Consider the following 26,327-nt stretch of genomic DNA (forward strand, 5'->3'; position numbering starts at 1 on the left):
AGAGGATGCATTTAAAGCAGGGGTTAAAAGACTAATTGCCACAATGTTTTGATAGCTAATATATGGGCATTTTCACTATTTACAAATACAGCAACTTGTTACAAACCAGTAAAATTACTGTTTAGCGGTACATTTGTATTTGACAATCATCCTCGCATTTATAAAACAATTTTCACTGCAAGCAACACTTTGACTAATCTGGCTTCCCGGATGTATAGTGCTGGGATAAAGCCTGGGCACCGTCGCTGCATCCAGGGCTTTGTGCCGCCTGAGATCATTGTGATTAGTTTAAAGAAACGCTTACAAGCCAAAAGTTTTTTTTCCTCTATCCCAGAATGATAAGCGGTGTAGGTGTCTCATACTTCAGCGCTGAGAGAGATAAGTCTAGCTATGCGAGACTACACTTTGACAGACGTCTGTCGACTCTAGGTAGTTGACAATGACAATGGAATTTCCAGTGAGAAACAGCAGCTAGTAGCAGTGACGCTTTCCAGCCGCGTAGGCTTCCTTTTTGCTGATCATCCAGTGAATAGCAACCAATGAATACTGTTTAAATTGTCTGACTACACAACCTTTCTTCTTGTTTACCATGTGATGATGATGGTATGTCATAATTTTTGAGTGGCAATGCATTTAAAAAACACAGCAGCATCTCCTATTTCACTCTGTGCACAGCCCACACATTGCACAGAGGAACAGAAGCCTGCTTTCTGCTCACGGCAAAACAAAGCAGTTTGCCTAAGTTTGTCACAAAAAGACGTTGTAAGGAGCAGGAGGAAGAGAATTCAGCTCCAATTCAGCCATCATTTTCAACCCAGACACCTACTCATCCACAAGTTTCTCCTCAACAAGTGCCAAGCAATGACCATAGACTGTATATAAAGACTTTAAACACTATAAAGAGAATTTAACATTACGTGGCTGTTAATTCAGCCCTTTCCCCATCAGCAGCACTTTATTCTCCTACGACAACATCCACCCCTCTATGCCAAAGCACACAGGTACCTGCACCTATGCATTTAGAAAAGGAAATTTAAATATTTTAAATTACCAAAAATGTATATGAATCATAGCCTACGAGGCCAGTAGTATGTTACGAGGCCACACAGTTTCTGTTTGTGCATGGTTTATGTGGTTTTAAGTGTAATTTTTAATATTACTGAGCATGTTGGTGGCGATGTACCTCTATCTATAGCGTATATATCTGTGTGTGTGTTTAAATGTGGCCGCCGTGCCAGGCTATGCTATTAAATGTTCATCTTGGTGCCTGTAACCTTACCTCTGATGATGTAGCCTATAATGCTTGTATGATTACACTGTGGTGCATTCAGGCAAGTTTAGTTGTAGTTGACTATTTAGCCCTCCCTCACACAAGCAATATTATCATTTAAAAAAAATGTAAGCATTAAAAAAGCTAACTTTAGTATTCATTAAACAGCCATAAACACACAGTTTCACCGTAAAACTTGTGCTTCTTCTTCACCAGTTTCTGTGCAAACTATTCCATTTTAATAAAATCCAGGCCTCTGACCAGGCTCTGTTAGCTAGATGCTAACAGCCAATTCTGTACTCCGAGCTAAGAGGGAGGATTATATAGTGCAATATTAAACTTTTTCCACCTATTACTTATGGGAATTATGGAGTTTAAGGAACAAAAACAACTCCTCATGTTGATATTCTCATAAACCCTCAGTACCTTTAGTTTGTTTCACCGAGCAAATTGTCCTGGAAGATACATTGAGACAGGCGTCTCCCACTGGTCTGTTTGCAGGTTTACTTGTGGGTTTATGTACGTTTTTGTTCAGGTGTGAACCCTCTCTGTATATTTATCCTCCCAACAACAGTCTATAACTAGACATGAATACATTATTTAAACATTGTGTGTGTGTGTGTGTGTGTGTGTGTGTGTGTGTGTGTGTGTGTGTGTGTGTGTCAGATGAAAGTTTGACAGGAAGTTCCCAGCCTGAATCTGCGGCGCTGGCTCAGTTCAACAAGTCCTGGGCTGAGCTCACCGATTGGCTGACCATGCTGGATAACATGGTGCAGAACAAGCGTGTGGTAGTGGCTGACCTGGATGACATCAACGACAACATCAGCATTCTAAAGGTCAGGACCTCAGAGATTACTGTTAACTAGATTTACAGGACAACAGGGAACTCAATGGGCTTCATGAAAGTTGGACTATACCAACAGATTTTTCATATTTGTGTCCATAATAATAATTCATTTTATCTGCTCAACCGGTCGAGGCAGCTGGCCGCCCACGTAGAGCCAGGTTCTTTCCAAGGTTTCTGCCTGTTAAAAGGAAGTGTTATAAAATTATAGAGTGTGGTCAACACCTTCTCTATCTGTAAATTGTCCTGAGATAACGTCTGTAATGATTTGTTTTTAGATGTATCTACAGGAGCTGGACCAGCGTTGCCCCCTCCTGGAGAGACAAGTCACAGCAGCCCAGAACCTGAAGAACAAAACCAGCAACCAGGAGACCCGTAATGCTATCACTGAACGCAGTATGTCTCTCACACACACACACACACACACACACACACACACACACACACACACACACACACACACACACACTCACACACTCACACACACACACACACACACACACACACACACACACACATCTCAAGTTCAAGTTCATGTTTATTGTCATATGCATATTAGTACGAAGTACCACAGCAATGAAATACAATGTGCCTTGGCACTCTCTCAGCACCAGTATCTCATTTGAAAAATTGTGTTTTCTCCTAAAACTAACATTTTCCAAATCTCTCAACAAATAAAGCAAATGTAAGCAATGAGACAAATGTACAAATCCATCCTCATGTCATTGGTAAAACAAGTTAAAATAAAAATAAGGGCTGGTTTGATCCTAAACTCCTAAATCTTATTCACCTGTTGAATCGTGCATGTGGCACACCAGTACACCAGTACCTCATCTACATATTATGTGCATATGACACACCTTGGACACAGACGAAAAGGCGTTGGGCATGTTTAGAAAGCAAAAGATTGAATAGCATCTTTGAATTTGAAAGATGCTGAATTTGGAATATTGCTGAAAGAGAAGACATTTTTTGACATTATTATTCCGACAAGAGGAAGGCTATACACCGGTGATTCTCTTTACAGCCATCTGAAGGCAGCAGGTATCTGTTCCCTCTGCATCTCTAACTGGAGTAATGATGTCAAATATAAAAATAAATAAATACAGTCCCATTTTACTGTCAACCCTTGCACGGCAGATCGGCTGGTTACATTTTGTGCAACCAGCATCAAACTGTTGTAAAGTAATGTCCCCCCCAATCTGTTGAAAACAGTTCACACAGCTCCACGAAAAATTGTGAATCACTTAAAACTTCTTGCTCTGCTTATAGCTCCCTCAGCCTACCGTCCATTCCTGCCAGTCTCTATCTTAAACTCTTGGTAACGTCTCCATCTTAAACACCGGGTAACGAGGTAACAGCTGCATGCGTCATCTTTTTTTAAGGCTGGCCTCGAGCTCCACCTTTTTAATTATAATAGCCTACAGGTAGCCTATGTGTGGCTGTGATGAGCAACAATATATGTGATCCGTGCCAAGTCCCAGCCAATAACTTTCCTCTGAGGAAAACTCTCTTCAGGATTCCCAAATTGGGGAGATCCCCTATGTGATTAAAGTGGGTGAAAGCGGTGAATGTGATAAGCCATGATTGCCACAGCCTAAATCACTCACCTATAATAATGCCTTCTTTCTGATCCCACCCCATGCCCAAGTGTGCAACAGGAGCGCCAAGGATAACAAATTCATGTTAATGTGAATAAAATAGCCTTGAACAGCCTACTTACTACATTCCACAACTTAGTTTACTGTAGCGAATCCAACTACCAGTATGTTTCTCATTCTCTCCCATGGTCCGCCAGACTTGTTGTGTGTGGGTAAAGCACACAGTGGACCAAACCACTGTGAGACAAGGGAGGGGGGACTAAAAATGTTTCTAAACTTAAAAAGCATTTTTGGGGGTTTGCATTGTTTTACTACTTACACAGATATTTTAAGTATACATCATTATGTTGTGTACAATACACAGCATGGTTTTTAATAATATTTCTAGGGGGGGACTACCCTTAGATGGGGGGGAGGGGGTGGTGGGGGGGTCCGGATTTACGCCTATGAGTATGGCTATGTTCAGAATATTGTCTTTACTGTCTTTACAGAATATTATCTTTACTCAAGTTTTTGAGTAAAAAACTTGAGTAAAGATAATTACCTCTTCTGAAGAGTCCATGTTTTTTTAATCCTCTGTGTCCTCCTTGGCTACTAGCAACTGCGTGGAGGAGGGGTGGGGGGCAGTGCGCGAGGTTGGCTTGTATCATGTGGCCGTGCCGACAGTTTTGTTGTCATTACTTAGAATTCCTCATGGTGGCGACAGAAACTACGCACTATAGCTTTAATCTCAAAATTTCTATGTTCATGGTGTCATGTCGTGGTTATGATGGTGTCATTTTAGTCGTATGCACACCCTTTCAAATAAATAAATTTGTTGTCAACAAATACAATTTGCAGAGCCAAACTAACAATAAATATATGTACTAACAAGAAGTGTGAGTGTATCAAAGCCTGATCTTATTTGTTAATTAGACAGTATTATCCTTTTTAAAATAGGTTTAGTTGTTACATTTGTTTTTTGTTTTTTTTTGGAGGCCACGGTTTCAGAGACAAAAGGGATTTAAAGGGGGATAAGCCCAAAACATGGAGTTTTTCCGCAATGCCACTTTTCTACTTTTCACACTTTATTTTTTACCTGCATGTTTTACCAGGAAAAGAAGGGCCACAAATCCTTAATAAATATCTCCCAAGTGTCCAATTATAATGTATGCCTTTGACATTTTTGAGTGGGCTTTTTATATGTTATAAGTCTCACCACTGGTAAGGGTAGGTATACACACGTTGACATCTTTTTGTGGTAGCAATTAAAAACAACATGTCAGCTACATAAAAATCAAACAAAAAAACAGCAAAGCAGTATCTTGAACATTATATTAAAACAGTTTGCTGTTCTTTCTTTCTGTCATTATAGTTGACAGGCTTCAGACTCACTGGGAAGACTCTCAGACCAAACTCTCTGATAGGACAAAGCAGCTCCACAATATGCTGCAGGACTCTACGGATTGGCTGGATGCCAAGAAGGGAGTGGATCACCTTATCAAACGGGCCAGTGAGAGGTTGGAGTCCTGGCAGGAAATCACATACACGGTGGAAGCATTGAAGAAACAAAACGCCGAACTGAAGGTTGGGTTGGACATCCTGTCACTGACTGCATAAATGTCTTAAACAAAAAATTATGTTTTGTGTCTAAATTAGCATAATAAGTACTCATAATTAAGATGCACACACCATTTTCCACCTAGCATGTGAGAAATATGATATTACTCGTACTGGGGATGACTCTAAAGACATTTAAATGGTGAGCATGAATCATCACATTTTAAAATTGTTTCAATTTCTTTTTTTTCTCCTTTCCTTCTTCACACTTATCTTTCCTCAGCTCTTTGTAAAGGAGCTGGAGCAGTGGCAGGGTCAGGTAGATGAAACCAATGCACTGGCTGACAAACTCCTAACACTGTATGCCAATGACGACACACACAAGGTCACCCAGGTCAACAACAACATGGTGGTGACCTGGACACACATCAACAGGCGGTAATGACACAGACACTAAATGTATATAAACACCATTATACAACTTGTTTGAACACAAGACAGAAAGACTAATTCTAGATGCAATCAATACGGTGTGAGCCACTCACATTCCTGATGAAATAAGAAAGGAAGCCTTACTGTTGATCATTCTCTGTTGCCTATTATATGAATGTTGGACTCTGTGTGAAAAGTGAGTGGGCTAAGTTTAAATTGCCTTAATGTATATACTCATTGTTATGCAGATGATGTAGTTTTGTATATCTGTTGATGGAATTTATAACAGTATAGATAGATAGATAGATAGATAGATAGATAGATATATAGATAGATTTTTATTAATCCCATAAAAATGGGAAATTCCAGTGTTGCAGCAGCAAAATATCAGACACAGCACACATACAGAATATACATGAAATAACAGGATACAATACACATGAAATAATAATAGGATAGAATATAAGAACAAATAATTTAAAATATATACAAGTTGGGAATAAAAATGTACAACTGTTTAACTAGTATTGATAAAGCTGTAGATAAACCTAGTGTGCAAGGTGCACTTAGTGCAGTTGTAATGTCTATGAGCCTTATCTAACACTCAGTGATGAAGTGTTAAAAAGTTGAATTGCCTGTGGTAGGAATGATTTCTTGTAGCGGTATGTGCGACATCGAAGCTGTCAGAGCCTCTTAGAGAAGGTGCTCCTCTGTTGGACCAGTGTGGGGTGGAGAGGGTGGTCTAGCAGTCTCAGCTTTAAAAATGGGGTTTGATATAAACAAATCTTTAGGATTATAACTGTAAGCAACATATTGAAAACCTTGTGAAGAAACTGGGACTTAAGTTAGGTTTTTATTTCAAATACAAATCCTGTTTCTCTCTTGAAGCTAGGAGAAGGCTGGTCGCTGTCAACTTTTTACTGCTTCTCTTTTATGGTGATTTTTAATTTTTTACATTAATGCATCCAAGCATGGTGTCTCCACATTGAATTTATGGCCGTATGCCAATTGAGTCACTGGTGTATTTTTATTAATAAAGCCATTCTGGGAAAACAAACATATTTCTGCAAACTTATTTTCTTCGTGTTTTCTGATCCAGCCACTTGGAATAGTCTGCAATAGGGATTTTAATTGATGACTGTAATATCTCTGTGTGTCTCATGTATGTCTCTCCAGAGTTTCAGACAGAGAGGCGGCTCTGGAGGCAGCTCTGAAGCTACTGCAGCAGTTCTACCTCGACCTGGAGAAGTTCCTCAACTGGCTGACGGAGGCTGAGACGACCTGCAATGTTTTAATAGATGCCACCAACAAGGATAAAATGCAGGAGCAGCCGGAGGCAGCCAGGAACTTGCTAGCACAGTGGAAGGTAGGACACACTGTAATATATTCCTGTTTCGCAGGAGTGTGTGCAGAGCTCCACCCACTGAGGAATTTTGAGGTCACACTTTTTAAGATGTAACTGAATGACCTGGTTATATATTGTGTTATGACAAAATTTATTAGGGCCCAAGCCCCGACAATTGAAATTCAAATGTTTTTTCTTCTTGGTCGTCTTCTTCTGATTATTAAGGCCTGAGCACCAACATTGTCGGGGGCGAAGGCCCTATTGAAATTCTAATGTTTCTTCTTCTTCTTGTTATTAGGGGCCTTTGGCCGAGCACCGGCCAAAGGCCCTATTGTATTCGAAAGGATTTTTCTTTTTATTATTTTATGTCTTTGAGCACATTTTGAGGTGCTTGGACTACTCAAAAATGCACGAAAATTAGTACGCATGTCAGACTTGGTGAAAATTGCGATCTGATATGGGTCTCGACCTTGGCAGGGTGAAATTGGCTCGATAGTGCCCCTACCAGTAAAAGTTAAAGCTCCCTTCTTTAACTTTTAAATCCCCCGAGCGCCCGGTAGTCTGGTGGATGTCCTCCAAAGGACAGATCATGCCTACGCTGCGTTTGGGGGATTTTTGTGTGTTAAGTTAAATGATCAAGGGAACGTCTTTCTTTTTTGGATATGTAGCTAGGTCAGTGAATAACCGATGTTAGCTAGTTATGTGGGTCATCATCGGGTTGGTCATGTTAGCAGGAACAGCTGGTTAGCACGGCAGCTAGCTGGTTGAGGATAATTTTTTTAATTTTTATTTAGGATTACTCTGCAGATTGTGAATGTGAGAACACAAACACGAACGAAAACGTACGAGTTTAGCTTGCCGTCTGTCTACATGCATGGATGATTTTGACAATTTTCAGGGGTTGTACTTTAACTAACTAACTACTCCACAGATGAAACCCGATTGACTTCAAAATTGGTCAGTATAATTTAAAAACCTTATTAAAGCTAAATTGCAAAGCTTTTTTGTTTTTATCATATGGTGTGGGCGTGGCTAGGTGTCAAATTACTATATAACACCAGAAAACAGCTAAGTGTACATTGTCCAATCTGCCCCAAACCGCTAATACATGATGACAGTCGAGGCCTGAATACATCTGCATGGGATTCAGGCTTGCTTATGGTAAATTGGCTCAATAGCAAATTTTCACAGAAGTAGCCCCAGCATTGCGTTTCATATAGATGTATGACATTTTGTTGGCATATTGTTGGCATGGTATCATGGCCAGACTTACAAAAAAAGCCTCTTAGAGTCATACCCTAAACCCAACAGGACGTCAGCAATATTCAAATTAATGTGCAAATATGGATGATTTTGACAATTTGCAGACTACTTTAACATACTACTCTTAACCAGATCAACATCAAAATTGGTCAGTACAATCTGAAGACCTTGCCAAAGCTAAAATGCGAAGCCTTTGCACTTGCGTTCAACGATGTGGGCGTAGCTATGTGTCAAATGACCATATAACACCACAAAACACGTAGTTGTTTATAACTCAGGTGTACATTGTCCAATCTACCCCACATTTGTTATGCTTGATAAGAGAACAGGCCTGAGAGCATGTACAAGTCAATAATGAGTTAAAGTCATAGCCCCACCTACTGGCAACAGGAAGTAAGCCCTGACGAAAATCATTCGATTTACCTGAAATTTACATGATGTGGTTTAAACATGGTATACAGCAACATGACGTATAAATAGTGTGTTCTCTAGCACCACATAGTGGACACAGGAAGTGGTGCACAATTTGAAATATGTTATTTCCAACACTATGCACTATTTGGAGGAAATTCATTTTAAATCTTGCGTGGAGTGTTCAACGGTCATGGAAATACACGGCCGCATCGACAGCACCACCGACGTGCATAGAGTGCGAGGGCCCGTTCATTGCTGCTTGCAGCTTTAATTGTCATTGAAGCTTTTGTTCAAATGTTTCCAGGCTAAGACCTTCACAGAGCTTGCTAGTTGAAGCATACATAATCAACACACTGAATTCAGTGCATGCAACAGCTGCATTGTAACACAGTGGGAATCTATTTCTTATTTGGAATTATTGACCTTTTGCTGGAGGGCACTATAGGAATGATTTTCCAAAGGACAGCATACAATTTCTCCCTGCAACATGTATAGTTACACTGACTAGATAGTGCTATCTATGTCCATATCTTGAGTAGACCAATTTTACAAGCGATTAATTGGAAGTATATAACAGTATTTGTTTACCACTCTTTTAAAGCTATTGCCATTCAACCTCATGCCCTATCCATGACAGCTTTTAGAACAGACAGTTTTTACCAGATGTTATGTCGATCTTTAACAAAGCAAGGGATCCATTTTATGTTTGTGGCTGCAGGAATAATGATTCATTTGGAACAGAAGTAGAAGAATTTGGTAGATCAGCACTGATATTGAACAGACAAAGAAAACGGCATCACCTACAGAAACTCAAAGTTCACCAACAGAAATATGTCATACTTCTGTCCACAGCAGTGATCAAGAAAATTAAAATGTTAATGATTGCAACATTTTATCATGTGAGATCTATCAGACATCCAGTACATTTCCAGTTTGTGACCTAGGTCTTTAGGACTCTCTTCCTTGACTCTCTGCCCCGGCTGGTATGACAGGAATGCTGACATGGCAGCATAGAGACATCTCATTGGCCAGTCGGTGCCTGGCAGACAAATGCAAAATCCTCCTAATGCATTGTGGGTGTTGAAGGGAAGGCTCTGTTCTGCGAGAGAACATATTTTCACCCTCCGCCCTCACCCTGCACCCACACACACTTTCTGGTGGCTTGTGCATGATGCACCGCATACACACACACACACACACACACACACACACACACACACACACACACATACACACACACACACAACGTACATACTGTGAAGGAAACACCCAAGCACACATGCAGCATTTTGGAAATTCATTTTCAGATACACACTCATTTTTCACACACACACACACACACACACACACACACACACACACACACACACACACACACACACACACACACACACACACACACACAAACACTCACTCACTCACTCACAGCTCTGTCAGTACAACAGCAGCACTGTATGCAGAGTTGAGATAGTCTTCTGTGTCCAATTATATTGGCGGACGGCAACACAGCGTAGCATTCAGGCAGCGCACACACTCACTGGAAACAACAATGCACGCAGATAACGTTTAATTGGAAAATGAGCACACTCATCGTTTTATCATCCTTTAAAGTTCTATCTGCCACTCTCCTCCTTCTCCCTCTTTCTCACCCCCTCTGCTGTTCAAACTCACTCTGACTCACACCCTCCAACTCTGTCTCCCTTTTATGGCTAACTAACTAACTCTTCCTCCCTTCCTCTTTATCTCAAAATGTCTCTTTGTCACACACACATTTTAACAGAGGACATTTTTATGAAGGCACGTTGGGAGCTGATCTTGAGGGACTAGAAGAAGCAGAAGATGATGTGTCTTCTTTTTATTCTTCTTCTTTTTGACGTCTAGTTTTGGGATTCCAAAGTAAAGTTTTGAGGATGCTGCGCAGGAAGGTCTACCATGTTCAGGTTGGGAAAGAAAATTAAGCACTGTTCTTTTGCAAATAAGCATTGTAATCCTAAATTCAGGTATTTCATTTTTGGAAGAATGTGTCAGCTTATTACAAAAACTTTTTTGACTTATAAAATCAAGCTAATTATTGAGTGTTAGTAAAAGTTGTTTATAAATTGTAAGAATTTAAACGTTACTACACAAGATTTGAAGTTGTTTGACATGTTTTGGGATTTTTGGTATAAATCCACTAGTTTTGTACACCAACAAAGGAACTTGTCACATTGTTTATATTACATTACATTACATTATACATTATGTATATATTGTTTATATATAAACTAAAAGTCTAAAAGTAAGCCTGATTCTGCTCCAACTGAAAAGCAAGTAGGGAAATGTTTTCAATACAGATTTAAAAAAAAAGGCATTAATGAAATTAAATGTGAAAACTATCAATATAAAATAAAGACATCAAAGTTTAAGTTCATATGAAGGTATACTGTAGGGCTGGGATTGATTCAAATGGATCAGGGAACATTTGGATCAAAGAAAAACCTTTCTAGAACTACATTTAATACATTAGCCCGTATTATACTACACTCCACTTCCCCTGTCTTCAGTGCTTTCTATTTGTTCTATTCTTGTCTGTGTCCTATTCTTTGTTGCAATGACCCATTTTCCCCCTCGGGTAGTATTATTAGGGTCCAAGCACCGACAACGTCGGTAGGCGAAGGCCCTTTTGAAATTCAAGTGTTTCTTCTTTCTTTCTTCTTTCATTAGGGCCTGAGCTCCAACATGGTCAGGAGCGAAGGCCCTATTGAAATTCAAATGTTTTTTCCTCTTTTTTTCCTTTCTTTTGATTATTATTATTATTATATGCGTTTGAACGCAGTTTTGAGAAGCTTGGGCTACTCAAAAACGCACGGAAATTGGTACGCATATCAGACTTAGTAAAAATTGCGATCTGATATGGGTCTCAGACTTGGGCTTGGCAAATTGGCTCAGTAGCGCCCCTATCAGTTTTCAAAGTTAAAGCCCCCTCCTTTAACTTTCACGTAGAGGTGTGACATTTGGTAGGCATATGTATTATTATTATGCACGTATAATGACAATAAAGGGTCTATCTATCTATCTATCTATAGTCTATAATCTAAAGACCTTAGCGAAGCTAAATTGCTAAGCTTTTTACCAAACGCCAAACAGTGGGGGCGGGGCATGGTGTTGATTTTTCATGTTTCGCCATGAAACAGGAAGTGGTTAGTAACTAGACCTACATTGTCCAATCTACTGCTCAGGCTGTATAATGGCATTTTTCCACTACATGGTACCCGCTCGACTCGCCTCGTCCTTTTTCCATTGCAGATTTAGTACCGCCTCATGCGTGAGGCGAGCGTAGCTGGTCGTCATAGCGACACCGCAACCTAACGTGACACACACACACACAGAACGTCGAACGTGTGTTGTTTTTGATTCTCGGCATTTGGCTGTTTCCACAGCCAGAAGACAAATTTTGTTTCAAAAGAAGATGGAGGCAGCAAAAAAACACCGCTAGCAATGATGACGCAGTGATTAGTGATGATTCGCTACGAGCAATCAGTAGTCTGCAGGTTTTCACGTCACCTTTTGGTATTGCCTCAGCTCGCTTGGAACCTCGACGGAGGTGATACTAAAAAAAGTACCTGTTGGCAGGTACCAGGTACTTTTTTTCATAATGGAAAACCAAAAAAGGCGAGTAGAGTCGAGCTGAGTCGAGCCGTTTACCATGTAGTGGAAAAACGCCATAAGGGTCCTGGCTTGAAGACATCTACATGTCAATATTGAGTTATAATCATAGCACCCCCTACTGGCAACAGGAAGTTACAATTGTTACACTTTGATGTCCTCTACCTAATGGGTTTACCAGATCTACCTCTGACGTGTTCAGGAAAGCCTTGATGATGCTTAAATTTGAAGATTGTGATTTTTTGTCTGAGGGCGTCACCGTGACGGCACGGCAAACTTCGATGTTACATCATGAAAGAGAAAAATGTTGTAACTCGAACATACATCGTCCTATCTGCCCCAAATCTTTCATACATGTTAGTCCAGTCCTGAAGTGAATCACAAGGGTCTCAGGTTTGATTATGGTAAATTGGCTCAATAGTGCCCCCTACAAAACTTCAAAGAAGTAGCCCCTGCAGTGGGTTTGACCTAGACATTTGAGATTTAGTTTGCATATGTATCATATCCATACTTACAAAAAAGCCTCTTGGAGCCATACTCTAAACTCGACAGGACGTCAAGATGTATTAAACTTAATGTCCTCCTACAGATTTAACCCGATTGACTTCAAAATTGGTCAGTATAATCGAAAGACCTTGAGGAAGATTAATTGCAAAGCTTTTCCTTCTTTATCATACAATGTGGGCAAAGCAGGGCGGCAAATTTTGATGTTCCCTCGCCAAACAGGAACTAGTTTGAAACTAGACTGTACATTGTCCCATCTGCCTATGCCTGCTCATAGCTTTATAAGGGTCCTGGCCTGAAGACATGTACATTGATACATGTATCAATATTGAGATATAAGCATAGCGCCCCCTACTGACAAAAGGAAGTTACAGGCGTTACACTTTGATGTCCTCTATCTAATGGGTTTACCAAATCCACCTCAAAAGTGTTCAGGAAAGCCCTTGATGATCCTTCAATTTGAACATTGTGTTTTTTTGTCAAATAGCGTCCCCTTTGCGGCCTGTCGAACTTCAATGTTACATCATGAAAGAGAAAGTTGTTGTAACTCAAACATGTATTGTCAGATCTGCCTTAAATCTTTCATACATGATGTTTGTCCAGGACTGAAGTTATTCACATGGGTTTCAGGCTTGATTATGGTAAATTGGCTCAATAGCGCCCCCTACACAATATTGAGTTATAGTCATAGCGCCACCTACTGGCAACAGGAAGTCAGCCAAACTCTTGCATGCAGTGTCCGGTCATGGAAATATCGATTGGGAACGGCCAGAAGTTGTATAAGAACAAGTAAGAACTTAGGGTTGCCATGTTGTGGGGATTCCTCATCCAGCATCTTTAAAGGAGCTGTACATAATACTGACAGCTAGCTTTTAAAATGGGTACTGCAGTCCAAATTCAAAATATTGGAACAAGTCCTCTCCCCCCTGGCCCCTCCTCCCCAGACTTGAAGCTCATGTGGCTTGCCAGGTTGAGAACACAAGGTCCCACGACGTCAATGTTAGCTAGATGCTGGCAATGTTGACTGTCATACTTGTAGATATATACGTATATATATCTATGGCTGATAGTAGAAGCCAAAGCTTTTGCAGTTGGGGATCAGTGACTGCCAGCCTAACTATCCAATTCAATTGTATTTATAGTGTCAAATCACAACAGAAGTTATCTCAGGACACTTTACAGACCACATTCTATAATTTACAGAGACCCAACATTTCCCCCCAAGAGCAAGAATTTAGTGTGACAGTGGCTGTTAACAATAAAAAATAAACACATACCCTTTCTTCCATAAAGATGAAAACTTTGTCTAAGTGTATGTGTAGATGAAAAATGTGTTGTTGCATTGTATCTACAAAATAATTTACCAAAAGCAGCTTGTCTATACTGTTTATTACACATTATGGTTGCATGTCAGTTTGTAACAAAGGGGGAATCATCTTACATTCAACATTTCATAACTGTAAAACTGGCAATGGTAGCCACAAGAATATTCCATAACATAACATACCATACATTGCAGAGCAATCTGTAGAGAAGGTAATTAGGCTACACGGTTGTTTTGCCAGACTTAAATTGCATGTTTCCATTATGAGAAAGTCAAACTTGCAGTTTCTGTCATATGGTGGTTGTTGCCGAAATTGTAAACAGCCGAGGCCCGCCCGCTCCTCCGGTAACGTTAGCAGTTAGCGTGTGTTAGCATTATGGCATTAGCCAGCACCAGTCAGGATCACTTCACTGGCTGTGTTTCTCAATTTCTTTGCGAGTAACTAACCCTATAATAACCAATTGATTACAGGCAGAATAACACATCTTGACATTTCAGTGCTACAAAAGGTTCCATCCACAGTACATTACGCCCTGCATTATGGTTCAATCCTGGTGGTTGCTGCTCTTGAGAGTAGTCACTCTCTCTGATCCTGATCCCATTACTGAGCACTCGAGCAGCGAAAAAGTAAATTCCTGAAAGATGGCTGGTATTACCAAGAAAATGAAGTGTGTGCTCCAACAGAATTTACTGCTCTTGCTTTTCCCCACTGACTCTTAATGTGTGTGTGTGTGTGTGTGTGTGTGTGTGTGTGTGTGTGTGTGTGTGTGTGCGTGCGCGTGCATGTGCGTGCGTGTTTGTGTTACCAGGAACTCCAGGCAGAGATTGACAGCCACACAGAACTGTATCACTCTCTAGATGACAACGGGCAGAGAATTGTGACCTCACTGAGGGACTCAGAGGACGGTTCCCTGCTCCAGAGACGTTTGGACAACATGAGCCACCGCTGGAACGACCTGCGCAACAAGACGCTTAGCATGAGGTGAGGGGAGGCTGTAGCTCAGTTCTGTAAAATCATGATGTTTATATAAAGCACAAGAAACAAGAAAGCCTGTGTTTGTGTTTCAAGGGCCCACCTGGACTCAGAGATGGCCTCGTGGAAGAGGCTCCATATGTCGCTGCAGGAACTGTTGAACTGGCTGAGAGTCAAAAGTCAACAGCTCGAAAAGGAGCCGCCTGTAGGGGGGGACGTCCCCGCCGTGCAGGCACAGCTGGACACACACCGAGTAGGAGGAAACAAACACACTATGTGGGACACAGACAGACACACTGCTTGTCATTTAGCATTTTTGCTAAAAAAAAAATTTACATTCTGATGCTGATTCTGGAGTTGTTTTAGAGGTGTTTGTGAAATTGGGCTGAAAATACAAAGCATGTGTACTTGCTTTCTGTTCTACAAGTGTATATAAGTAGATGTTTTTAATTATTAGTAACTGAACATTATCTCTACCAAAATGAGTCATTTTTTTAAAAGCTAAATCTGGCTTCTAGTTACTGGTCAGCAATGAAATTAAAGCATGTCGTCTTCAGACCAGGGGTCTACTAAACACAGACACTTGATTGTCTGACCTTCCACAGTTAACCAAACTATTACCAAGAAGAGCAAAGCTCAACGTAAGATCACGTGAACTTGCAATACTTTTTTGTATTGTTTGATACTTTCATAATAAAAGGTTTTGTGGTTTCATCGCAAAAGTGGCCATTTATGTTCGAGGAAGACTTTGTGTCTTAATGGCTAACATTTTGCAAATCAAAGGCTCAGATTAAATGGAAAGTATAGTTGTAAAGGGTTAAATGAAAACCCCATTTTATACAAAAAAGCAAAATGATTGGATTGAATGATTTGTTTATTTCATGTATAAAACTACAATGAGTCTGCAAAATGGTGAGTTATTGCAGATATGCATTAGAAAAAGGCTTTTAGTCAAAGCATTACATAAAAAATGTAGACATGTTTTAGTTCAAAGATACATTCAGATACACAGACATTTGAATCTAACGATATCATCTGCCATATCTAACGATGGCAGTGGTGTTTGTGCATTTTTCTAACCATACACAGTATATATGTCTTATGTGTCTCTGCAGCAGGGGCTCAACACTATCTTATTTTGGGACCCAAATTAAAATACCACAGGGAACTAACAATGCATAAATGACCATCATAATATCTACATGGACCTACTTTCAATAAAGGCAAAACATTCAACATGTCACAAACCTTTTTTATTTTTTCTAGTTAGTGACACAGATAAAATGCAAATAAAGTAAGTTGTGTGTACGTGTATTTGTGTGTGTTTTCAAAGTGCTTCAGGAGGGACTTGAGAGCTAAAGAGCCAGTTGTGACAAAGGCTCTGGACGATGTGGGAGTCTTTCTATCTGTGCTGCCCCGAGACACACCATCACCTGAGCAGAGAGGTAACACACACGTTTCCAAAAATTTAATAATTTCTGACAATTCTGCATAATGGCTCTCCTCCATTTTTCTTACAGGGGTTAAGATTGTCCCCCTTCAGTACTTCAGACTTGCTTTGATGTTTTATGTTGGATGAATGGACTAAGAATGTTAGTGTTTTAAGCAGCATAAGCTCTTTTGCAGCATTTTCAACCTGGACCCTATTTTCCCATGCATTTGTGTGTAAGTGATTAATGCGAACAAACATCTTTGAAATTAGTCTAGTATTGAGCAAGAACGCTTTAACCGGCAGCCGCAAACTGGGCTGCAATGTAAACCTATAGGGAAAATGCACACTGTCAATGTACGCCAACTTAACGTGCTTGTTTTTGCCACTGACAGGCTCAGCTTGTTAGTAGAGATGTCTGACTACATTATGGAAAAATAGATAAGTTGCCGTTATCCATGATTTCGTGTGTAACTTATTGATGCCAGGTCAACACAGTAACTTTAGCTAATAGCATTAGCTTACCTCTGCTCTGTCTGCTCCTCTTTGGCTGTCAGTAGTCATCCCCGCAAAAATGGTCACTACACACCATGGATGTTGGCTCCCGGTGAAAGCGTTCTCGCTCAATACTGGACCAATTTTAAAGATTTTTGTTCATATTATTCATTCAGATACAAATGCATGGGAACATAGGGTTGAAAAGTACCGAAGCTACCCTTTAATTAGGGACCTTTTCTACTAGAGCAGCACCGTGATCAGCTTTAACACTACATAAAAGGCAAATATTAGGTCAATTTAACAGACCTGTTTCCTGCACGGACCTAATGCTCCTTTTCCTTTCAATCTTTGACTCACACAGTGAACTTTGGCCCCTGGGTACAGCCTGGTAACAACCACACATTGGGGTTAATGCACACTTTCCTGCAGCACCTTCTACATCATGGCAGCAGCGTGGTTACCAGTCCCCTAGAAAACAGCTGAACTTTAACTGTGGCCCATTAAACCCATTCAACTGCCAACTTAAACACATTCGGAGAACACAGGAAGAAAGGGTGAACTCCAGCTGCTAAACACTGCCGCACCGAGGGAAACGAGCACTTACTTCCTCTTAGAAAGACATTCTGTCTCTATGATTTGACCTTCAAATCAGCAGCAGTTGGGGACGTCTAAAAAGCTGAATTGAAACAGTACGAGTATTTGACATTTTGCTTGGTTTAAATTCAGCCTGAGTGGTTTGACATATAAGTGGTCTTTATTGTCACAGCTAATGCTTGTGTTTTGGTTGCTTTAAAAGAGGTAACAGGTTTTAAACTCAAATCCACGTCTTAAACAGAGTTAAAACTTTGCACAGGTGTAGACATTCAATGGACAATAACAGAACGAACGATTTTTTTGTTTGGTCCATGTCCCATTCGCTAACATGGAGTGGGTGGAATTTATGACCTATACTGCAGCCAGCCATCAAGATGTTTTGGCTTTACTTATACAGTCTATGCATCAACCCCTGATGAAGACACAATTTTTTTTTTTTTTTATTATTTTCCACAGGCATTATTTAAATATTAGATGTAATATATGGTTGGAGAACTAAGGGATTTTAGATTTGTGAATTGTGTGACAGCCTGTGAGGATACAGTTAGCTGCTTTTATTGTCACCAGATGTCTTTTTCACTGCTTAAGACATTTTTCAAGACTTCTTCTTTGCACAACCCTCAGATATCAGCCCAGAGGAGCGTGCCCAGAACGTTGGGCGAGTCTTACGCAAAGAAGCGGATGACGTGGTGACCAAGTGGGATAGGCTCAATGCCGACTCGGACGACTGGCAGAGGAGGTTGGAACTGGCTCAGGATCGGCTTATGGAGCTCCAGGAGGCGGAGGACCTGCTGGACGGACAGCTGAGGCAGGCAGAGATGGTAAAGGAGGCGTGGGAACCTGTTGGTGACCTGCTGATTGACTCCCTGCCAGAGCATATCGACAGAGTCAAGGTCTGATTGAGTGACACTCACTTTAAATTCAGCAGAATGTACCATCAAAATACTATATTATTGTGAGAGTAGTTTTTGCCCCTTGGTTTATTTACTCTAAGCAAATGAGATCATGGTTGATGAAGACTGGTGACGTTTTCTTTATCTTAGTGGTATTTCATGTTTTTTACAATTAAAGGAACTAGTGCAGTGCCCGTTGAAAACGTGCCTGTTCGGAATAGTTTGATTGCTTGCAGCTTTCTCGAGAACTGCTTATAAAAAACAACTTCACACTTAAAACTGTGCTTCCTTGGGTCCTAAGCAATACATGCCATGACATAGTTGCGTCCCATAGCTATGCTAAAGTATACACGTCATTTGCCAACAGCTAGCTATTTGGCTTGAAATGTTTGAATTTGCTACATCTCTGATATCTTTTTCTTTATCTGCGTGTGTATTCTACTCCCGCCTGCACCCGTAAAAATTCTGACCAGTGGTGCAATGTAACTAAGTACATTTACTCAAGTACAGCAATTTACAATTTTGAGGTACTTGTACTTTACTTGAGTATTTCTATTTTATGCTACTTTGTTCTTCTACTCCACTATATCTCAGAAGCAAATAGTGTACTCTTTACATTTCTTTGCACTTTATTTGACAGCTCTAGTTACTTTACAGATTAAGATTAATATAAAATATAATTAACTAATAAATAATGATGTATAATTATAGATCAAGCTACCTAGCAGTATATAAAATAATTAAAGGTGCTCTAAGCGATGTTGGGTGACGGCACTTCTTGATGACATTCAAAGTATTTTCAAACAAAACGAGGCTAGCTCGCCCCTTTCTTCTCCTCATCCCGTCCCCTCTCCCTCCCTTCCGTGCTTCCACACACTAACATCCCAACCTCCACCCCCAAATCCTTCTTGTCAGTTATTGACTGGAACGCTGGAAGACTGTTTGTTATGTTTCGTGTTGCAGGTTGGCACAGTTTGTTTTTGTTGGTGTTTGTGGAGCCTGGGCTGTCTACAGAGACCGCGTTTTTTTACAGTGTGTTCAGGGGACAGGCAGCTCGCGGATAATGAGGAGATGTTTGCTGTATGTGACAAAAAATGTTGTAGCCTAAAAAATGTGTGACATCGCTTAGAGCACCTTTAAGCCCCACCTTTATCAGCTACCACATTAAAGTAAATAACACAATAATGCATCACTAATTATAATTCAGTAATATTATATATATTATTCTGAAGTAGGCAAATCTGCATATTGAGTACTTTTACTTTTAGTACTTTAAGTATATTTTGATGCTGATAATTTTGTACTTTTGAGAATGATTTCAGGACTTTTACTTGAAACTGTATTTTTGCAATGTAGTATTGTTCATTTTGCTTACTGTTAATTTTACTAAAAGATCTGAATACACTGCTGATTCTGACCATGCATACACGTCTGGCACCACACAACAGGGGTTTATCAGTACTCATGCTTCTGTCTGATGGTCTCTTAGAAGCCTCATGTCATTTGGTAAAGCAGTGCCCTCCATGGCGCATTAGTAACAGTTGAGGTGGAAAGTAGTACTGCTGCAAATTAAATTTAAAAAAAACATTCAATTCAGAGGTTTTAGCTAACTATAGACCTTTATCTACTCTTCCCCTTCACTCTAAGATACTTAACTCTCCTCTTTGATAAATCTTTTAAGGCTGGCTCAGGTTTGCCTTGGACCATCTATGGGTTTAGACTGCCAGGGGACTTCCTATGACACACTGAGCCCCTCTCTTCTTCCATCTGTGTGCATTCATGTCGCATTAATGCATTTACTAACTTAGCTTCTTCTGAATCTGAGGTTTTGTTTAACGAGAGAGGGTTATTTTCCCCGCTCCTTTCTGCGAGCGCACAGCTGACTCTGTGGTAACGATAATCACACCCTCAGCCGTTCCACAGGGATGATATAACGTCTTTTGGCTATATCACCGCCATAGTTGACCAACGGAAGGCAGGATTATGGCTCTACTTGTACAGTAATTAAACTTCCCACGGCGGGGAGTAAAAGCTACAGTTCACACAGTTTCAACAATATCTGGATCAGAGATACATTCACAGCCAAACAGATTAATAATCAAAGCGTGCAGCAATAGCACCGTTATTAATCAAATCACATTAATGGTAACACAAATAACAACAATAGCATATTACTCATTAATAATACACACCCTGTTCTAACATCTGCCCAGAACACTTTAAAGCCTTACTTCTGGATGTGTAGTTCACTTAGTTTGTTCGGCGGATCCTTCCGTGATGAACAGAAAGCAGGTTAAAAACACGGGCCCATGATTTAACGAAACAGAAAACTCCCTCCGGCAGCTGGATTCGGAGCCCTGTTCAGAGTCAACTGTAGGAGACGTGACGTCCTCCTTTCCTTGGAAAACAGGGCAGTTAACCCTCTGCAGATTTGGTGAGAGAGACAATTTCTTCACCAGGACCCCCTTTTGTAGTATCACGAAGATACCCACTCCACTCAGCTCAACTCGACCGGTGAGGTGAGGCTGTGGATTTCTCGGCAGCGCTACCGACATGTCTCCTGTTCAGTAACGAATCACTGAGCTGCTTTAATCTTCTTTTCAACTTAATTCGTTGACTCCATTAGTTTATTAATTTTTTGACTGCCTGCTCCCATGCAGCAAAGTTAAAACCGTAGAAGACAGCCAGGTTGAAGAATCAGTCCGCCTGCAGAGCCCTGAAGCCCCCGCTGTTATTCAAAGTTTATTATTAATATTGAACGTGTTGCGATTCCAAACTTTGACATGGCACGTCATTGGGTACCCAGCAATACACCTGGATGAACAGTTCTCAAGATATTTGAATGACAGACAGCCAAACATACATAAATGACGCCAAGACAATCCAGACCAAGCCCTACCACATGTTATAAATTCAATACCTTGTAAAGTGTAATGGTTTCTATTTTTAATACATTTTCTATTGATCAATAAATTGTTTACATTTTAATCGTCATAGTGTAAAATACAGCAGAGTGGTTGAGACAGCTTCTGTACATCACTTCTGCTTCTTTAAGTCACAGTGAGTCAGGGCAATTCAATTCAATTTTAGCTATAGTATCAAATCATAACAAGAGTTATCTCAAGACACTTTACAGATATAATCTATAATTTACTTTTAGGGAGAAACCGCGGGTGGTGAGGAAAACTTCCTTTTAGGGAAAAACCTCTGACAGACCCAGGCTCTTGGTAGGTGGTGTCTGACGGTGCCTGTTGGGGTGGTGATGAACAGTGGCAATAATAGTCACAATAAAGATAATGGAACTATGACTAGAAATAGTAGTAGGGCATAGCAGGGTGCGGAGCAGGACCACAGCGACAGCTGTAACCATGATTTAGGTGCCACCCTAACCCAAGGAAATCGGCTGGGCGAAAAAAACATAAGGACTCTGGGGAATAAGCTCCCCAGAGCTAAATTAGTAACAAGTATTTGTGGGACATGGATGCACACAGATGGAAAGAGAGAGGAGAGAGAAGCTCAGTGTGACATTGGAAGTCCCCTGGCAGACTAACACCATAATAGCATAATTAAGAGCTGGTGCAAAGCAAACCTGAGCCAGTTCTATAAGGTTGGTAGATGAATCTGACGACTATGAAGAGAAGCATAGAAGAGAAGGGGTGCTGTGTCTGTAGCTGCACACCCTCCCCCGCCGGTCTAGGCGAACTCTGCAACTCCTCACTCCCTACCTATAAGCTTTATCAAAGAGGAGAGTTTTAAGTTTACTCTTAAACGTGGTGACGGTGTCTGCCTCCCGAACCCAGACTGGGAGCTGGTTCCACAGTAGAGGAACCTGATAGCTGAAGGCTCTGGCTCCCATTCTACTTTTAGAGACTCTAGTAACCACAAGTAACTCTGCATTCTGGGAGCGCAGTGCTCTAGTGGGACAATAAGGTACATATGAGCTCTTCAAGATATGATGGTGCTTGACCATTTAGAGCTTTGTAGGTCAGGAGAAGGATTTTAAATTCAATCCTGGATTTTACAGGAAGCCAATGCGGAAGCTAATACAGGAGAAATATGATCTCTTTTTTTAGTTCTTGTCAGAACTCGCGCTGCAGCATTCTGGATCAGCTGGAGAGTCTTAAGGGACTTATTTGAGCAACCTGATAGTAAGGATTTACAATAGTCCAGCCTGGAAGTAACAAATGCATGGACTAGTTTTTTAGCATCGTTAGGATGTGCCTAATTTTGGCAATGTTACGAAGGTGAAAAGAGGCTGTTCTTGAGGTTTGTTTTAAGTGGGCGTTAAAGGATATATCCTGATAAAAAATAACTTTCTGACAGTTGTACTGGAGGCCAGGGCAATGCCATCCAGAGTAGCTATATCTTTAGATAATGAAGTTTGGAGGTGTTTAGGGCCCAGCACAATAACTTCAGTTAAACTTGTCAACACAAGTTTAACATCAGAAAAGTGTAGGTCATCCATGATTTTATATCTTTAATGCATGCTTGAAGTTTAGCTAACTAGCTGAGAAAAGTGTGGTTACACTATTCAAAAATCCAAGCAGACAACCCTCCCTGCAATATAATATAATGTGTTTAATGTGTAAAATGTTATAAACTGAAAAAAACATTTTTTGTCAGTAGAGAGAAAGTAAGCCACTGAAACAAGGTACCATTGGGTACAGGTTCTGGAGGTCTTCTCAATGACATTCCTAATTGTAGTAAATGAACCAAGGTCCAAAAGAATAAATTGATAATGATTGATTGGTTCTACAGCACTTTGAAAGCCAGATGTAACAGTCATATCTTTTCCTTAATCGGCATACATCATAGCTGAAGTGGAAGACATAGAACAGTTAGCCCAGCTTGCATCTATCAACCAGTAATGTTACAATGGTAGCAATGTTGCATTTATTCTACTAAAGCCTGTTAGTGTTTTCTATACATCAACAAGCATTAAACAAGCAGAACAAGTGGGGTTTACATGATGGATGCATCTGTTGCAGAAGTTGAGGTGAGAAACAACTGAACCAAGGGCTACTTACAACCTGTCTGTGTTTACCATCTGTCATCTTACCACTGTAAACAATGCAGCATAATACAAATGACCTGAGAATTTATTGTGTATGCGTGTGGTCGAGCGCTTATGCGTGTGTGTGTGTGTGTGTGTGTGTGTGTGTGTGTGTGTGTGTGTGTGTATGTTGCAGGAGTTCCAGGAAGAGATTGCTCCGATTAAGGATGACGTAATACACATGAACCAGTTGGCGTCCACTTTTGGTCCACCCGACATCCAGCTATCGCCTAGCAACCTGGAACGCATTGAAGATCTCAACACCCGCTGGAGGCTGCTCCAGGTACACACACACACACACACACACACACACACTTTTTCAGGTGTGTAAACACTAGATATCTGCAGTCTGCACATGTATTGTACATCTGCAAGTCTTCACAACTTTGTGGATCTGTCAAGTCTCTTCAGCTAGATGTGGTGTTTAAGTCAGCTGTCACAGCATTATCTCCACTTTATTTAATGACAGTGAAAAGACAAACCCGCTGTTATTGTTTTATGTTTGTCTGCAGCCAGATTTTGTCATCGCGAAAGATGTGCAGGATTCAGTCACAAATCAGTTGTGTTGTTGATCACTGAAAAAAAAAAATATATCTGTTATTAGGGGTTCAAGCCTGATGGGGCTGGGAGCTTGCGTATGCAAGGCAACGCAGTTCCCAGTACCAGGGGTGCAGGGAACCCTGTTGTAATCGCGTTTCATTTTTCCGTTGGTAGAAGTGTTGCTACAGCCTAAACCTTGCATGGTGGGACAGTGCAATTTTCAGGACTGGTCCAGAACCCTGGAAGGACCTCGGACATAAAAATTGACATACTTCCACTAGTTGGTGCTATAGCAGAAAAACGTGTTTTGCCCTATAGCTCCCATACCGTACATTGCACATTTAAAAACCTTGTATCCACGCGTTCCCTAAATGGAGTTTAATCTGGTGATATAGGCCATGGCCATTTCCGTCTAGACTTTTATCACAGTAAAATTGCGATTTATCGTTAACCTTATTTTTCAAATTTCTCCTAGGCTATTGAATAAACTTGACACAAAGCATCACCAGATGGAGCTGAGGTAACAAATTGCACATTTAAAACCTTATTTCCACTTGGTCCTTGAATGATGCTGAATCACATGGCGTAGGCCACGCACATTTCCACGAAGAATTTGCACGAAACTTTGCACATCACATCTCCAAAAGGACCTACCAAAAGTTATCAAAAGAATTTTGATACGTTAAAATATGCGCAAATTACAAACACAAACAAATAGAATTTTGTAGCTAGCGAACAAACACAAACTTTAGCATATCTCGGCCAAAGTAAATGCTATCATTGCAAAACTTGACTAGATTATTTTTTGACATGCCACTCTGAGGCTCTGTACTGTATGTGGCGAAGATTGGCCATCAGGTGGCGCTAAAATCAACATAGACACATTTTGGCCTTTAATTCAATGAATTGGAAAATTTGCAATTACAATTTTCTACAGCCCTTGCAGCTCACGTGTTGCAATATTCACTGACGTTTGCCCCGCGCTGTCGCGGATTGGGCTCTGTTTTCCTTTTTTTTCCTTTTTTTTTAAAATACAAATTAATTACGGATTATCCAATGATACCCCGACCAGGTAAGCTTACACATAAATAAAATAGTGTGTGTACCTGTTAGCATATGTGTGTATGTGTTACTTTGTGGGAAAGCTGTAATAAAGACAAAACACACACACACAACACAGACACACACACCATGAGTTGGTGATCAGAGGCAGCATAAAGTGTGCCACCATCAGTCTCAATAAACCCAGTGGCAGCCATGCTGGAAGTCAGACAGTGATTATTACAGGGGGTGACAGATAGAGCCAATCAGCTGCCAGAGAGACCAACTAATGCAGTGGCGTGCTGGGCCGAGATGGGTGCAGTGGTGACACCACAGTGACGAGAGACCAGACGTCCAGTCTCTCTGACCAGATGCTTGCACACACACACACACACACACACACACACACACACACACACACACACACACACCTTTGTCTTGTAGTAAAGGTGCGAACATGTAGTTGATGTAGACAGATAGCGGGAGAGGGGTGTATTATACAATAAAATGTTTTAATCAAATGCAAATAGTAGGCTAAAACTACTCTTTTCTGTATTATACATATTTTCAGTTCACAGATTATTTGTCATGACCAATGATTCTAATTGCAATAACTCAATGGATTCGCTAGCAGGGACAAAGTAAAACTTTTTTTTTTTCTGTCAAGTTCAACTTTGATGAACCTTGACTGGTGTATTTGTGCTGTTGATCAATTCATTTGACAGTGCTTACCTTTTGAGTCCAAAATGGGGGAAGCTATCATATCTTATTTTAATCAGGAGAGACTTAATTTAAAAGTAAAATACATTTATTGACATGGTGCACAATAAAATTAGAAATGTAAAAAGTCAAGACCCCACCGCCGTGTCATCCCATTTTAATGGGTATCCCCCTGATAGATCCAGACACTGGTGGTGGTAAAGGGATAAAGGGAAATGCCTGAATATCTACTGTAAATGGATGTGATGTGGAGCGGGGTTTCTGATGATTGAAGGAACCCTGGATGCTAGATGTGATGTGAACTGAAGGTGAACGTGGTAGAGGAGGGGCACATCGATTTTGCACTGAAATGACAACTGGCAGCAGCAGAAGAATGGTTTAAAAGTTTGACAGCACTGATAATCA

The 26,327-nt window shown here is 40.6% G+C and overlaps 1 protein-coding gene across 3 annotated transcripts in view; it reads left to right on the forward strand.

The window, feature by feature from the left end:
* Positions 1-26,327, forward strand: part of LOC144512721 (dystrophin-like) — a 377,468-nt gene that overhangs the window by 229,847 nt on the left and 121,294 nt on the right. For all 3 annotated transcript variants that reach the window (XM_078243603.1, XM_078243602.1, XM_078243604.1), the window contains 10 exons: positions 1,937-2,106; positions 2,393-2,510; positions 5,070-5,281; positions 5,538-5,692; positions 6,863-7,052; positions 14,991-15,163; positions 15,251-15,407; positions 16,488-16,599; positions 18,300-18,568; positions 23,758-23,904. In XM_078243603.1, coding sequence (XP_078099729.1) covers positions 1,937-2,106; positions 2,393-2,510; positions 5,070-5,281; positions 5,538-5,692; positions 6,863-7,052; positions 14,991-15,163; positions 15,251-15,407; positions 16,488-16,599; positions 18,300-18,568; positions 23,758-23,904 — 1,703 coding nt within the window. The remainder of the gene's footprint in view (positions 1-1,936; positions 2,107-2,392; positions 2,511-5,069; positions 5,282-5,537; positions 5,693-6,862; positions 7,053-14,990; positions 15,164-15,250; positions 15,408-16,487; positions 16,600-18,299; positions 18,569-23,757; positions 23,905-26,327) is intronic.

The sequence above is a fragment of the Sander vitreus genome, chromosome 24, assembly GCF_031162955.1.
Source record: "Sander vitreus isolate 19-12246 chromosome 24, sanVit1, whole genome shotgun sequence".
Lineage (NCBI taxonomy): Eukaryota > Metazoa > Chordata > Actinopteri > Perciformes > Percidae > Sander > Sander vitreus.